At 43.9% G+C, this 17,125-nt stretch overlaps 1 protein-coding gene across 1 annotated transcript in view; it reads right to left on the reverse strand.

Annotated features, from left to right (window-relative positions):
- Nucleotides 1–15,757, reverse strand: part of ALK (ALK receptor tyrosine kinase) — a gene marked incomplete at both ends in the record, with an annotated part of 704,256 nt that extends 688,499 nt beyond the window's left edge. The window contains one exon of the mRNA XM_080929282.1: nucleotides 15,079–15,757. Coding sequence (XP_080785408.1) covers nucleotides 15,079–15,757 — 679 coding nt within the window. The remainder of the gene's footprint in view (nucleotides 1–15,078) is intronic.
- Between the last annotated feature and the right edge of the window lie 1,368 nt (nucleotides 15,758–17,125).

Raw genomic sequence — 17,125 nt, forward strand, 5'->3', positions numbered from 1 at the left:
AGGAGGCTGGAGCAGAAGAAACACAAGCTTGAAGCTAACAGGAGCTCCGTGAGGAGACAATGCAGCCCTCCCTGGAAAAAGTAAGAGCTGAGTATAGGGACACATACAGGTTATGTGTATGGAGTGACATGAGGAAACCTATTACTTTATATGTTAGCTTAACCAAAACAAATTCTACAGTATCTGTGTGAAATAATTTTGCTACATAGTTATCCTTTTTCTGTCTAACACCTGACTGTCCTTCCTTATAGTTTTCATCCTCCTGAGTTTTGTCTACCTCTAGCGAGCCTTTCCTTCATTCTGACCAACTATTCAACATCCCTGACCCTTCACCCCAGTCTCTTTCCTTGCCTTATTTTTCCTTCTGCAGATGGACTCCTGACTGAATGAGTGACTCTGTCAGCATCTTTCTTTTCTACATCTTCAGGACGCTGTAAACTTCTCCCTACTCTCGACTGGACTAGCAGCTTCGTCAGACACAAAACACAGCTTTGCTGTTGCTTCTGAAACACGTGAGTCCATGAAACCCCTTGATAAGGAAGCTTCTCAGACTGTCTTAATAAATGTTCTTGCCACTGGCAGCAGTAATTCTGATCCACTGTGCAATCATGAACTTTGTTAAAACTAAAATGTTACCCCTCCTTTGTCCTTCTTCTTCCTCTTCATCCTCCTTTTGGAAAACCTATTTCCTTTCAATAATTAAACTGTCAAGATCAAGTAAATAGCTCCTAGATCTATATAAACCTTGGCTTCTCCCTGTCTCAGTTCTGCCTTACACAGTCATGTACACACCAGAAAATCTCACCTTCGACAGATGCCCCCACTAATTGTGATCATGCCAAGCACTGTACCCTCAAAGCACATCCCCTTTTTAATCGCCTTCTTCATCACCAATACTGCAGACTCCCAGGAAACCATATGAAAACCTTAGACTCAAATTTCTTCCTCCTGTTTTTCATATAGTGAGCGTATCAGACCCATCTGTGATGTCTTCGTTTCTGAGATAGCACAACAGACTCTCGGGGCTCCAACTTAGCACCAGCTCCCTCTGTGATTTAGAGACTCACTAGGAAAATATGTTTCCTGAGGGATCTTCAGCTTGTACTCAACATGCTCTTTCCAAACTCCAGACCTAAATACACCCTTTTATCTTTTTTTCCACAATAAATATAAATGATAGACTAAATAAACTATCCTCATATATAAATCATAATATTTGTTCTCAGTTTCTCAGACCCCCAATATTCTATAAATCTCTTAGCCCCTGGATAGTTCTACTTCCTTAGACACACATGTACACACACACATTGACAGAGACAGAAAGAGAAAGACAGACAGAGAGAGAGAGAGAGAGAGAGAGAGAGAGAGAGAGAGAGAGAGAGAGAGAGACTCTGCCTGACTCTCCCTTTACCCTCTTCACCCTTCAGCCAAACATTTCTCACCTGGACATTATATTTTGCTCCTGCTCCATATTGGAAGGCCCATTGCCTGATTCTTTCTAAGTAAAATGCCTCATTCCTCCCAAGATTCTTTTCAAATCACTACTCCTAGGGTTGTTTTGCTATCTCAACTTCTGTCTCAGTCCCCAAAGAAACCCATCAGTCTCAACAGATACCCTTTGACCTGATTCTTTGCCTGGAAGTGAAGTTTTTTTTTTTTTTTTTTTTAATAAAATTACAGCACTATAATGTCTTGTCTCTGACATTACTAAACAAATCCATCTGTGTTTAGTGTAGTGGGTTTTTGTTTGTTTGGTTGGTTTGGTTTTCTTTTGTTTTGGTATCTGAAGAGATACAGAACAACTGTCTCCTATTACTGTTAGATCTCCAATAAACCATGAGAGCCTGCTTCACCATGCTTTTGGCTTTAGAGAGAAAGATGTAATTATTTAGAGATATTTATCAGTGTGCTTTGTCTGCCTTTCTCCTTAATTCATTTGTGAAATATTTCTGGGAGGAAGAGGTCTTTATTCAACTTGGTAATTGCTCAGTTAAACTGACCTATGAATAAGTATTTTCTTAAGAAATATTCCAAAAATCTACAGGCATCCATAAAATCTAGAGAAGGATAAAACAGAAAGGAAGCAATTGTTTCATAAAACTGTACAGGGGTCCCAGGAACCCTGTAGCTAAATTATTAACTCCTGCATTTATGGATGAGATACTAGAGTGTAGGCAAAGAACAACTGGAAGAATGGGGTAGGCGAGAAGAGAACGGGAAGGCAGGAAGAGCACAAGGAAGAAGGAGGGAAGGGAGAAAAGGAACCTACCAGAGAACTATAGACTGAATACTTTCTACCACAGCTCACACAAAGTTGGTGTGTTGATTTGCATGAAAATGGCGCCCACTGGCTCATAAGAAGTGGCATTATTTGAAAGGGTTAGGGGGAGTGGTCTTGTTAGAGCAGTTGTGGCCTTGTTGGAATCAGTGAGCTACTGGAGGTGGGCTTGAGGTTTCAGAGGCTCAAGCCATGTCCAGTGGCTCTCCTCTTTCTGCTCTATGTGGTTTCAGATGTAGAACTCTCAGCTACCTCTCCAACACCATGTCTGCCTGTGTGCCACCATCCTCCCCAACATGATGATAATGGACTAAACCTCTGAACCTGTAGACTAACCCCTGATAAATAATTTCCTTCTAAGAGTTGCCATGGTCATGCTGTCTTTTCACAGAAACCCTAAGACAGTTAGGAATAGCTGGGGTACTTAGTAGCCAGCCCACATATCTCATCACACCTGGGGCACTTGTCAAAGACTTTCAAATGTGGGTCTAAATTAACCATAAAAGAGAGGCTTAAGTAAACTCCCTTGGAAAGGCTTGGGGATAATCTTTGCTAGATTTAGATTGATGGGCAAGAAAATAAACTGTCAAAAACACCTCAACAGTCTTTAAAGTGAAGACAGAAAAAATCCCAACACTCAGCAATGTAATATCCATAATGAATAAAACCCAGTACCAAAATACCAGATATTTAAAGACAGAAAATACAATCCACAACCACAGGAAAGAAGATCAATATGAAGTGACATAGAAATGCAGATCTGCTCTAATTAGGAGAAGGAACTTGAAAATAGCTGTGATAAGTATTTTCTAGGATGTAGAGCAAAACATAGGCATAATGAGAGAAGAAATAAAAATGAAGCATCAAGAGCTATGAATCAGAAAGAATCTCAAGGACTGAATGGATTGACTTAATCAGCTGGTCACGTGCTCCTACACATACGGGGATGAGCTTCAATTCTCGCAGTGAAAGCTACCCAAACAGGAGAGAGAGAAGACTGAAAAAAATAATTTCGGGTCTTTTGTGTAATACAGCAACATAGTATACATAATTATAATTAGATTTCTAAAGGATAGTAAGAGAAAAAATAGAAAAATTTCCAGATGTGAGCTTCAATTGTGTTTCACACTTATAGTCCCAGCTGCTCAGGAGGCTGAGGCAGGAGAATCACAAATCCAAAGCCTGGCTTGGAATACAAAGCAAGTTCAAGGTAAGTTAATAACTTCTAGACCCTATCTCACCCCCAAAAGTAATAGTAGTTAAGGACCTGGGGATATAGCTTGGGATGGAATGCTTGTTTAGAGACCCTAGACTCAATCGCCAGGATTTACACAAGAAAAAATTGATTTATTTTCCAATGTAATAAAATATATAATCTCCAGATCCAAGACTCTCAATAAAAGCACCAAATCACATTATTTATTATCTAAATTTCTGAAATATCATAAAAGGAAATCCTGAGCGAACCGGAGGGTTCAGGAGACAGAACAGGAAACACAGGTTGAGAGTCTCTGAGTCTCATCAGAAACGACGCACAAAGAATAACAATAGAGTAGCAGTGCTAAAGTGTCCTTGGCTCAAGCACATTCAGTGAAGATCATCATCAGAAATGAAAGAACATCAAAGACACTCAGAAAACAAAAGCCAAGAAGATTTAACAAGGACTAACACAACATTAAATATTAAATAGCAGAAGGAAAATATTGTAGATGGGAGCTTTCAGCAAAGCAGTATGCAGCCAAGGTGGCACAAACCCACTAAACTCTTTTTGTTCTGAGTTTTACAAGCAAAGACTGCAGGGCATCATATGAACAGCAACTGGTGGGGGATATGAACCGTAAATAAAGCAATGAACACTGAAGAACAGAGCAAAGCCTGGGACAGGCTACCTCCGAAGAGGTAAGTCTTCTTTTCATCTCTCCTTGTGTCTGTGACCCAAATGTAGGCTCCTGAAAGCTTTGGTGGTGAAAACATGTGATCAAGACCCTCAGAGAGACCTTTCTATCTAGGAGACTGATCCAAGAGTGTAAAAAGAAACCTCCATTTCGTGTGTGTGTGTGTGTGTGTGTGTGTGTGTGTGTGTGTGTGTGAATGTGAGTGTGTGTGAATGTGCATGTGTGTATATGTGTGTGTGTGTGTGGGTGAGTATGTGTGTGTGTGTGTGTATTTTCCATCCTTTCTTTAATTTCATGAATAATGAGTCCTGATCAGGGTCAGCATGGTAGAGAAGTCAAAAGTTAAGACCACAACAGAAATAAGCCAGAGGCTCCTCCTTGTCAAGGATCCTGGACAGAGAATCCCTATTGTCTCTCTTCAAAGGCCAAAGGCAATCCTCTCTGCAGTATAACACAGTCAAGGCTCTGCCTTCAAGAGGAATTCTTGATTATTCTAGGAAATGTGCTAATTCTGAATGAACTGGCCTCTGGCTTCATTTTCCTCTGAGTGGCAACTCTATTGAAAGACTCAAAGAAAAGTCTCTTAGGATGCCTGAGGTTCTAACACACTCAAGACTCAGACCAAATAACACATTTTGAATTTCTGGGATATATCCAGGGCTGGTGGTGATACAACCACTTTTAAAACAAGTTAGCCTACCTGTTTTTATGAAGTTGAACATATTTTTACCATATGTTCCAGCTACTCTACAATGGACAGAAAAGAACCGACTGAATACAGCCACAAAATCACCTGTACAGAAAAGATTCTTTACAGTTGTATTCATGAGACTTCCAGACAGAATATGTTTATCAAGTGATGATTAGAATAAGTCCAGCACTGTAATGCTCATACAGTGGAATACTATTCAGCAATAAAAAAGAAACAAGACACTAATACATAGAAAGACATTTAATATTAAAATATTAAAAGTGGGAGATGATGAACTCCACACAGATATGCTATAGGGCCCTGTATAGGAGCCTCTAGAGTACACTCCACTACCGAAACAGAACTCAGATCAGGAGAGAAAGCAAAGGTGATGGTGGCTGCTGGACTCTTCTCCAAAGCTCAGAGGACTTTGGAGAGCCATAGAGGCTCCAAGGGTAATGGAATGTCGGAAAAGGAGTCTGTAAAGCCTACAATAGTGCCAGAACAACTAAGGAGAGAAAGACATGAGAAATCAAATCACAAATTTTCTGGAGCAGAAAATATGGGAGACCATTTGCAAAAGCAGGCATAGGGAGCTGGGGGTTGATCTGGAAGAAATTAGAAGGGGGAGTTGGGGTGAATATGATCAAAATACATGCTATGAAATTTGCTAATTAAAATCTACTTAAAAAACTGGTATAGCAAGGATTTTTAAACATTAAGGATTAAAAATATTATAGATCCTAATTAGGGTGGTGATTGTGTGTGTGTGTGTTTGTGTGTGTGTGTGTGTGTGTGTGTGTGTGTATGTGTGTATTAAATAATTTAAATTTCACAGTAAAGGAGGAACATGTATATATACTTCAATAAGGCTGGAAATGGTCACTATACAATGTTACCCTAAATTCAGATGGAGACTTTGACACCTGATCAGCATCCTTCCAGCCATGTGCCTTCACCCCACTCTGCTTACCTTTTCCCCTCACTTGTACTTTGGTCTTTTCCCGTGTCCAGGCATCTCCGTGTCCAGGACATGACCCTGCCTACTGTCCTGCCTTGCCTCTTGTTCTCCCCTCTCTCAGTCTCGGCGTGTTTCTCTCATGCTTCGCCATTTTTGTCTTTCTGCTTGAAAATTTAGTGATATTTCTACCCAACGTTTTCTATCCCCTCTACAATATTCTTTTTTATATCTTTTATTTTCTTACAGTCCAGTCATCAGCCCCTCCTCGTCCACCTTCCCACAGTCCCTCATCCCATGCCTCCGCCCCCTTGTCTCCAAGAGAATGTTCCCATCCCCCCCCCGCCCCTACCCCCTTCCCAGTGGCCCCAAGTCTCTCTAGAGGGTTATGCATGCCTATTACCACTGAGACTTGTGTATAAGACCAACAATTTTTTTTAAATCATATATTGACTAAATGGTTTGTTTTAATAGTTAATGTTCTGACTGAGCATAAGAATCTCATTAAAAGCTATTTTATTTATAAGTGAAATTATTCATTGAGATGGTTACAGGACTTACATGGTCTTTAGCTGTTGCATTTACCTCCATGGGCTAATGACTTCCCTTGTAAAGGATTCTCTTTCCCACTTCTGAAAGCACCTTTGACATGTGCATCCTGGCCACTAAGGGAAAAATACATTCAAGAGTTGTAGAAAGGACTAAAATTCATTTGGTACAATGGGGTACATGGGGGCCCTTTCTTCAGGCTTTGCATTATGAAATTCTCACAATAATCTTGGCACTGCTAGTATTTTTTTTCCTCACCTTACAGATAAAGTGTAAAGCAAAGAGAGAAGAAAATAAATAGCCATGGTCCAGTAAATGATAAAGCAGACCTTCAACCCCAGATCTGTGGTGTATTCTATATTTTATTGGTGATAGATTATTTTATGTCTGAGTTTCCCGCAGAGACAACACCTTGGGTGAGGAATTAATAGCATGTTCTCAACAGGAACACAACACAGCAATATAAAAGAACATTGTGGCCAGATGGAGAAATATGTCACTGAAATGGCAACACTCAGGAGAGTGAGGCTAGAAAAAAACAAGTTAAAGGTCAGCCTGGGGACTGGAGAGATGGCTCAGTGGTTAGGAGCACAGACTCCTCTTCCAGAGATCCTGAGTTCAATTCCCAGCAACCACATGGTAGCTCAAAACCATCTGTAATAGGATTTGATGCCCAGTGTGTCTGAAGACAGTTGCAGTGTAGTTGTATACATAAAATAATAATTTTTATTTTAAAAAGTTTTAGGTCAACCTGAACTACACAGTAAGTTACAGGCCAATGTGACATACATTAAGACTCTATCTCAAAAACAAGTGGAGAGGGAAGAGGGGTCGGAGGGGAGGAGGAGGAGAAGGGGGAGAGGGGAACATTTTTAGCAATACAGATGAATCTCACAAAAATCATCATTCTTCAGTAAAGAAGCAGGCACAAAAGACAACAGGAAGCATCTTAGATTCTTTTCCTGTTATGATAAAATGCTCTAACAAAAGTAAATAAATAGGGAAAGGGTTTATTTTCACCCACATATCTAGGTACAGTTCATTGTGAGAAAGTCGAGGCAGCAAAAGCTTGAAGCAGTTGTTCACATCACAACCACAATCAGAAAGCAGAGAGTGATGAATGCATGCTCAGCTCACTTTCCCCATTTTGTACAGTCCAAGAGCCCCTGCCCAGGCAATGCTTCTGCCCACAGCTAAGATGGTATCACATCAATTAATATAAGCTAGAAAATCTCTCACATGCATGCCCAGAGGACCATCTCCCCAGTTGAGTCTAGAGTCTGACAAGTTGTGACTAAAGACTATTATTATTTTCATGAGTCCATCTGCATAAAGTATAAGAATAATCCCAGCCAGTTGGTCACTTATGGGTCAGAAAGAAATGGTTATGTTGGGTGGAACAGGATTTCAGAGAACTTTCTTGATGTTAGAAAGGTGCTGTCTTTATCAGAGCAGTGACTCACACATCGATTACCAAGCTCTACACAAGATTGATACTCTTAATGAACTTTTTGGCATCCCTATGTTTAAAACGATGACTTTTATTCATGGGAAGTCTTACAACTCATTATCATGCAATGAAGTCTGGGACTTGGGGTGGCTTCAATACAGAGGCATCATTTTGGGAAACCCGGGTAAGGGGACACAGAAGCCCTGCCAGTATGACTAGCTGATAGCTGAACCCAACCCTGACTCATGAAACAAAGATTGGGCAAAGAAGTAACTTAGCATTTTCAAAAAAAAAAAAAAAAAAGAAAAACTCTTAGTCACATTTTCGTGTGTGTGTGTGTGTGTGTGTGTGTGTGTGTGTGTGTGTGTGTTATAATAATCCAGTCTGAAGCTTTCCATACAGCTCATCTCTTTCAATGTAAAGAATGACCCAACTCGGTAGAGGAGACCATAATACCTTCACTAAAGACCCATAGGACCAGCAGTCCTAAGGAAATCATACAAGATTTCAAGTTTAGTAACATGTGAATACCACAACAGACTCCAGGTCCTCTGGCTTCTACTGGAGAATTCTCTTCACCACAAAACGCTGACTTTAATTATGTAGGCTAATAATGTGGAAAGGTCTACAAAAGAGCCCTGTCCATGCCTACCTTCATGAACCCATGTTCTAATGGAAACTCAGAAGGGAAGAGGAAAGGAAGACCCGGCATCTTAAATTACCCTTCTAGTTTTCCCTGGCTAGTTGTCTGAATTCCTTAAGCTCACCCACATTTTCCTGTCCTCTGAGCTCACACTATTTTCATGCATCCCCTTTAGCCTTTACTCTAAGGAATCCCAGCCACCTCCATCCATGCACCTGCTGTTACTTAGCCAGGAAGTCAGAGTACAAGGGCAAAAACTTAATTAGCCAAGTGTTTAGGTGGATTTGTCCCAGGGGAACTCTCTGGACCTGCAATCACATGCTTTCTAAAAAATATGGACATTATATCACCCAGTGAATCTGATAAAATTTCCCTGGGAGAAGGCCCATGCTCAGAAAAACTATCTGGAAACATCATTTTAAAAAATTCTGAGGGGGGAGGGGAACAAAAAACAAGTCGTTTTGAGAAATCCAGCTCACCAAATAAGTTCCTGAGGGATTCAACCCACTCCCTCAGCACCTCATCACCAGGCCAACTTTCTACTTTAACCCCTTATCTGTATTAGTGATTTCCTCATTGTAACAAAAGCAACTTAAGGAAGGGTGGGGAGGTATTGTAGCTCACAGTTGGAGGGTATGGCCCATCTAGTCAGGAAAGTCATGGCAGCTGAAGCTTGGGGCAGTGATTACGTTGCATCCACAGTTGGAAAGTAGAGAGATGAATGAGACACATCTCCTTTTTATTCTTCCTTATCGAAGGACCCCATTCTTTATTGAAAAACAAAGATCATATCCATTTGCAAATTTTGAAGGTTATGAGTCAGCCATGAAAACCATTACCTATCAGATGCCACAAGGCTACTGAATAGTCTTTCTAAAGCTTTAATGCTTTCCTGGGGAAGCCTACCTGAGTTCCTCAAAGCTTTAGATTCTCTTGATGTGCTCAGGTCTAGTAACCTGGGTTTTGGTAGCTTGGTAACTCTAGTAACTTGGTTCTTTACATCTCCCTCCATGTTCTTCACTCATTGGTGAGAAAGATGGGGCAGGCAATGAAAAGAAGTCGTGTAACTCCAGCTAAACAAAGTAAAAGAGATTCCTAAGCCTGGGTGTCCTCCACACCTCAGGACGAGACAAGGCATGAGCTGGACAGGAGACTCTCATTAAGGGACATTTGCCATTGGAAATTGTTATTCTGTGTGATCTTGGTCTTGCTTATCCCTAGGACTGCTTTATGCTTTTCTTAGTTAAGGCTAAGTCTCTTCTGTAGGATAAATAATCAGATTGTGTATCTATAATCACTTGAATCCAAGGTCAAAAGGTCTCTCGAAGCACATGTCGCTGCAAATGCAGTACACCCCACTTCTTTATGTCCCCTCTTTTAATGGGACAGAGCTTTAGTGGGACAGCAGGAACCACCTCTATGGCCACTCTTCTCTGGTTCTTTGCCTCTCTTGGGTGTCACAGATGTGTTGAAGGAGAACCTACAGTCTTATCACCTGACATGGCCACACATAGGGATTACACAGCCCCAAGCAGCACCATTGGAAACATGAAAACACACATCTATGTGTAGATCCCCAGATGCTGGAGCTATTATACTGCTATGAGAAAACCCAGTGATGCATATTGATGGGCTCTAAAATTCATCAGCCACTGGGCTAAGGAATCATGTGTACCATCCGATTTCTAAAACAACACCGTGAATTGTCACTGTCTACCTGTAGCATCATATAGGACCATCACAATTCTCCTTTTACAGTGGTGAAAGTGAATTTTAGATTTTTAAGAAACTCTTCAAGTAATGACTATTGTCTACTAAACATTTACTACATGACCTTCTGATCTACATGTCTTACTGGTTTACTATGTGCATTTTGACATGGTCTCTTGATTTGAAGACAAGAAGCATGGATCCAGGCAGCATTCGTTACAGCAGCACCCAACATCTTGTAACCTCTCACCTTATAAAGTTCCCAGGTCTACTGCTCTGTGCGTACATAACCTTGAAAGTGTGCTACCAAACATCTGGATCTCCGTTACTCCATTAACAAGATAAAGCAGATAGTTGACCTACCTATTATATAGTTGATAAAATAATCATAACTGTGAAAGCGATTTGTGAATGTAAGGTCTTATACAGTTAGATTAGAATATTAACAATGGTTATAGAGGGAGAACTGTCTTTTACTAAACTGGACAAACGTCATAAAGTGAGGTTACCTGTCAGTAACGTTTAAACGTGGTGGAGCACTTGGAATATCTGCTAATGCAATTGTCCCTTTCTTCCTATACTTATAGGCCAATCACTCCTGCCCTTCAACATACCAGCAGCTTTACAAACACATGCTCTGTTAAAGATAACATGCTTAGGGTGGTGGCCGCCTAGCACTCAGGAGGCAGAGGCAGGTAGATCTCTGAGTTTTGAGGCCAGCCTGGTCTACAGGGAGAGTTCCTAGCAGTCAGGGCTACACAAAGGAATCCTGTCTCAAAATAAAGGGGGGAGGATAATATTCTTTCTGATTTACACACACACACACACACACACACACACACACACACACACCACAAATATGCCTTGGACACATAATACTGCAGTGAATGTGCTTACCCCACTGAACCACTATACCATAACCCAGAGAAAAGCTTTAGTGTAAGAAGTAGGGGGGAAAAAAAACCCAAACCTAGTAATTTCAATTTTATTTACTCTCTATCTTGTAAAAAATTTCCCAATTTTAAAGATACTCCAGTAATTCTTATTGCCCTCTGAAAACATCAGTGCTCAAAAAGTTCTCAGGAATAAGATCCTAAAAGATCATACTTCCTCTTCCAGGCCCTCCTACCCTTTATGGGTTTCTCAACATTAGAACTTATTAGTTACGAACGATGTGGCTTATCTGACCCATAGCTCACCCGACTCCCTGCTTGCCACCTCTAAGTTCCATCCCATAATCTGAATGGAATCCATTCTGAAATTGATAGAATCTATTTCAAAAAACAAGATTCTTAGGTATCTAACCTGGCGTTCTCTTCCGGAAGGCCCATCCTATTACTTTTAAAGGATACACTAAATAACTTGAGCTCCTCACTGACAGTCACTCTCTTCAGAGATTTGTAGATTGTTACCATGGCTTTCCCTTCATCGCAATTTAGCCCAGCCATATATATTTAATTCCATTCATCTTTCATCATAAATCAGATACTTCAGCTCTTAAATCAGCTCTCTGCTCTTCTCTGGGCTGGCTCCAATTCTCCCATTTCACCTCCAATAACTGATATCCCTTTTGGGAGCTGCAATTTCCTTATATCTTCCTTTACTCTCTCTGCCCCTTTCAGAAATGAAATTAGGAGGGATAGGCAAGATATGTGAGGTCAAAGGTCAGGTTACTGCATTGCATGCATCTACTCTAAATTACCCACATTTCTCTGTAGTGCATATAAAGTCCAAAGCTGTGTATTTTCTTTCCTGTGGGCTTTCTGGGAAACAGACCTTCCTATCCCACATCTCTAGACCTCTCACTGTGAGATTATAGACTCAGATCTCAAAGCACCTACAGACCAGTTTATAAGCCAGAGCTATGGGCAATGTGCTAACATCTGGCAGACTGCTTGGGGGCTTTGTAAATGTCTGTGGACTTCGGGAACTGATCTCTAAATGGATTCTCCCAGGAACTGTTTTGGGGTTTGATGCACTGATCCCATTTATGAATTCACAATAATCCACAAAGGAAAGCCACAAGCATGTCATTCATTACAAATGCTCTCAAATATCCTTTAGTCCTCTCGGGCAGCCCAAACCAAAAACCAACACCACAGTTTTGCTTTGTCCTCACTGGATTCATCTCTATTTTACCACCTCCCCATGGTTCTTCTCAAGTTTAGGAAACTCTCTTCAGTCTGTGACAAATAGGCTTTGGCAGAACTCTGACAAAAAGGGGTGTCAGAGCATGCCCCCACATATAAGACCATTATCCCATTTCCCTCTTGGTGGGACTGTAAGCCCCTTGATCACTAAGAAACTCAGTTTATCTATTTTCCTTGTGTTTAATTGAATACCCTATGTCACAAAAGAGAAAATGTCCCATTCTATAACTAAGGAGCCATATGAAAAGAATAAACCCCTCCCCGACATAAGAAGTAGAAAAATCAACTCCAGTGGCACAAGGCAAGCTAGAATTTCCATACAGAGATGAATGGAACCACAGTGATATGTGCTGCCCCCAACATGGACAGTGCTGTGTTACACCAGTATGCACCCACTCCAAGGAAAGATCTGTGATGGAACCCATCTCTGAGGGATGCAGGGGAGACAGTGAGACAAGAGGCTGGTCCTGTGTGGCTAGCTGCCTAACCTCAGACAGCGTTTGTCCTCAGAGAGCCCATCTTGTTCAAGTGTGGTGACCACAAGGCCTGAAGCACTCTTCAACAAGCTGCCTGTCTTTCTGGAAGTCACAGAGAGCTCATCCAGTTACACTTAGTGTCTTATTTGATCTCATCAATAACCATTTGATCCCAATTCTGCTGAAAAATGCTTGGCTAGAATTTTGAGCCTTTTAATGGCAGAATCCTGGCTCTTTCTGAAGCCAGCATTTCTGTGCATGTCAAATAATGTATAAGGATTGGCCCTGCTGCTCCTCGGGGAGGACTTGGGAAGCTCACTGCTTCCCCATATCCAGTGGCAGAACAGCTCTTGGGAGACACTCCTTTCTACATGAAGTTTCCCCTGAGCACAGTTTGATTTCTGCACACAGGGCTTGACTACAGTAGTATGTTCTTTGAATGCATTATATGACTCAGAGACATCCACTGCTAGGTTCTTTGCAGCCTGTCTATAGTTGTTAAGTTTGGGGCTGGAAAATGACCCCTTTTGTTGATATAGACTGCTGGGGTGTATGATCAGATCATAAGAGGTGATAGAGAAGCCCCAGCAATGCTCAAAGTCATGAACATAGAAAAGAATTTGTCTTTCCATAGAAGTCATTTTACATCCATTACAGAAGCATTTGACACTAAAAGAGAATGTTTCATGTATAAACCACAGAAGCCACAATGCCTGCCGTTACAGCCCAGCTGTTCTTTACAAAAATGTCCTTAGTGGGACAACAGTTTCATTCTTTCATGTCATTTCACTGAAGGCACTGCCAAACTCATCAGAACCTGCCTTTCACTAGGCACAATATAAATTCCAGCATTGATCACAAGGGGCTTGTTTTAAGTGACACCGATGTCACCAGTGCCCGTGCGGAAATACAGATCTACGTTCTGTTTCCCTTGAGGACCAGATGCCAGTACAGCTTCTGTGCAATGACAGAGGAGCCTCAGCTTCTCTGCAGCTCTGCTACAGGAGAGCACTGGGTGTACGTGTAAGTGGTGTGTGTGTGTGTGTGTGTGTGTGTGTGTGTGTGTGTGTGTGTGAATGTGCATAAGCATGGGAGAAGTTGTAGCTCTAAAATGAACCCTGTTCGATGCTTTACATCCAATTAATACTAAGCATTAGTAATCAGTGGAGCATAGAAACTTCATTTATTTCTGATGATGAGAATGATAGAAAAGAAGCTAGGTTTGCTCAATGGCATCAGTGTGGGCTTCCTTTCTAAAACATGATTTCTCTTTCTGTGGTTTCCTCATTCATTTTCATTGCATATTTAATTCATTCACAAGTCCCACCCCTCACGGTCTTAGCAGAGAAACATTCATTCAAAACCACCTGGCTTGCCATTCAAAAGACACTACTACCACAGAGTAGGAAGTATGAATGTTGGAAGAAATGGGGAGGTAAATGAAACAGAAACCTCACTCCAGGAGCCTCCAGCAGTAAGGGTCTGCCAGAGCTGTCCTTCAGAGAAGCTGCTACACACATGCAAGCTAAGATTCCCAGGGCAAACAAAGGGGGAGTCAGGAAAGACAACTATGGCTTCTCTCCCAAAGCAAGGCAACCTTAACAATTTCATCCCTTTCTCTACAACTCTCCTGCCCCTTGTTCCTTAGTTCCTCTGAGACTTTCCTGGGACATCTGAGAACAGTGAGAGTCTGCGTGTGTAAGCAGTCTGGGGGGTGGGTGGAGTCCAGTGTGGCAGAATGAATAATTATGGTAAAGAGAACCTCAGGGCTAGCCAGCACTGTGGGAGGGAGCCAGGGCCAGACAGTTGGCTGAGACTTGGTATAAAGGGGAATTCTACATTCTCTGGGAATTTCTACCACATTCTCAAAACCTGTGGCAGTCCAGAAGAGGAATAAGAGTCAGGGGAAGAGGCAATAAGGTTGAGGTCTCATAACTTGGAACTTGGGAGTTATAGGAGCGTTCAGCCATTCTCGGAGCTTGGGTAAGAGGGCAGTCAAGTATGATCCAGTTGGATCATAAGTAAGTCTGTGGAAGGCACTCTGCCAACACTGGGAAACTTTTCTCCCAACTTGATTGCTAAAGAGAAAAAAAGGTTCTATTGGGGGAAAAGGTTCTATTGGGAAGTCACTATATTCAAGCATATGATAAGAAACTACGGATCTAAATCCAATTACGTTGAAAAGGAGGCTAAGAAGAGTAAGGGTTAGTTAACAGTGGCTACATGTCGGTATAACTAAAAATGCAAATTCCAACACACTCTGGTGGGAGCTGCTCACCAGTCCCGAAGATCTGGAAGAGAAGGCGGGGCTGGGAGGCTCGGATCGCAGTGGATAGCCTTCCCTCCCTGCCCACTTCCGATGCCTTCTTCTCAGGCATCAGGCGGATCCTCAGCCGCCCTTCGCCGTGGAAGATCCACCAGCTGAACAGCTCGCTGAGGTTGAACTGGAGTATCCCCACAGCCCCCTCCTCTGGGGGACCAATGCAGCCTTCAAGAATGGTCTCCTCGCCCAGCTCTAGCACCAGCTGTTTGGCTCGCCTGAGCTTGCGCACCGAGCCGCCCTTCAGCACCCTGGACAGCGTCGGGCCAGCCTCGGGACTAGGAGAACTGGCTCCCTCTGCCCAGGAGATTCCAGGCGGTGGCCCCAGCAGCCTGAGCAGAGGGTCGCAGTCCAGAGCCAGTGATCCCCGCGCCTCCAGTCCGCCAGCCCCGGGCTCCGAGGGGGACGGTGGCTGCGGCAGCAGCAGGTCTCGGGCATAAACGCGGAAGAGCGAGGGTACCACGAAGTCCACCGCCAGACTCTTCCTCTGCAGGCGCGAATAGCTGAGCGGCTCCCGGGGCTGCAGAAGCGGCCCTGAGGCTGAGTAACCCGCGCGCCGATCCGTAGCAGATCCGGAGTACGAGGCTGCTGCCAAAAACAGCGGCGGCAGCAGCCACAGGAACCCAAGGGCCCTCATTTCGCCGGAGGGCGAGTTTACACTAGTCTCCCTTCCCTTCCTGGTCCAGCCTTGCCCTTCACTCTCCCCCAAACAGGAAGGGGTTCCAGATAGTCCTTGGTCCTGAACGGCTCCTTCCTCTTGGTCTCGGGGACTGTGTATACAAGCTACGAGGCGAAAAAGGCTCTCAGCAAAACGGATGCGAAAGTCAGGGGGAGTTCGGAGACAGTGAGACACTCTGGGTTCAACAGCTGGATCCTGCGCCTCTCGCCGTGCTGCGCCCCATTTGTAGAGGCCTTTGCTCAGGGACCAGAGAAATGACTATGGTTGAGGAAGCTGGTGATTAGGTACCGATCAAGGAGCCCTCGGTGACCAGAGAGCTCCTCTCTTAGCTTCCAATCTTCTGCAACTTTCCAGGCTGTGAACCGCGGCTCTGAGTCGGTCACTGTCTTGCCCACGTCCTCCGCTCCCGTCACCTCCTCTGCGCTCCTTCCCAAGTCTAGGCAAGGACCGCCGGAGGGGGCTGCTTTCTAGCGCCCCCTCAAGTGACCTCCGCTGCAGGAAGTCCTCAGATCGATCACCCTGCCCTGAACTTCTGGGCGTGAACGCGAGCTCTGCTTTGCAGAGAGGAGGTTCCCGTTGCCTCCACGAGCGCAAGTTTGCAGCGTCCTTGCGGTCACCGATGTCTTGGTTCCTTGGAGTTCACTCCCAAGCACCAGAGCGGCCCCGGCCGCTGTCGCCTAGTGAAAACATTCCGGGCAGAGGAGCCCGCAATGTAGCCAGCCCCCTCCTCACCTACCAGCAGCGCCCGCGGTTTTGTTGACTGTCCAGGGGGCGGACGGAAAGCGTCTTACTGCCCCGAGAACCCCTGGACAGAAGCAGCAGGAGGTGCCAGTTGTCACCGCTGCTGCCGCCCCCGGAGCCGCTGGATCGCATCTGCCTGGGCGCCCGCCACTTGCAGCTGGCAGTGCCGCGAGCGCGCGCCGAAAGGGGGCGGGGCCTCGGCGGGGGCGGGGCTCCGGAGCGAACTAAGCGCAGCCGTCCAGCCTAGGCAGCCGGCCCCACCCCCTGCCATTCCCGCCAGCCAATGCTGCTGCGAGATCTGCTCCTATGCAAATCTGCAGAGGCCTCGGTATTCATTGAGAAAAGCACCAAGCCCGTCCCGCCTCCCGCTGTTGGTGCGGGTTCCTTGGATTGTCTTCCCTATTTCTCTGCTGTGCGAACAAGAGAGTATTTTGGATACATGGGAAAACTGGAAGCGATCGTTGCATCCAAGCACTCTCTCTAATTATACTTTTAACAGATTAAATGTGTCGGACTTCAGAGGAGCAGGTTCTGAAATAAAACCGGAGGCAGGGGTAGCATGGCCCTGCAAAATTTAAGAGTGGC

The sequence above is a fragment of the Micromys minutus genome, assembly GCF_963924665.1.
Source record: "Micromys minutus genome assembly, chromosome: 1".
Lineage (NCBI taxonomy): Eukaryota > Metazoa > Chordata > Mammalia > Rodentia > Muridae > Micromys > Micromys minutus.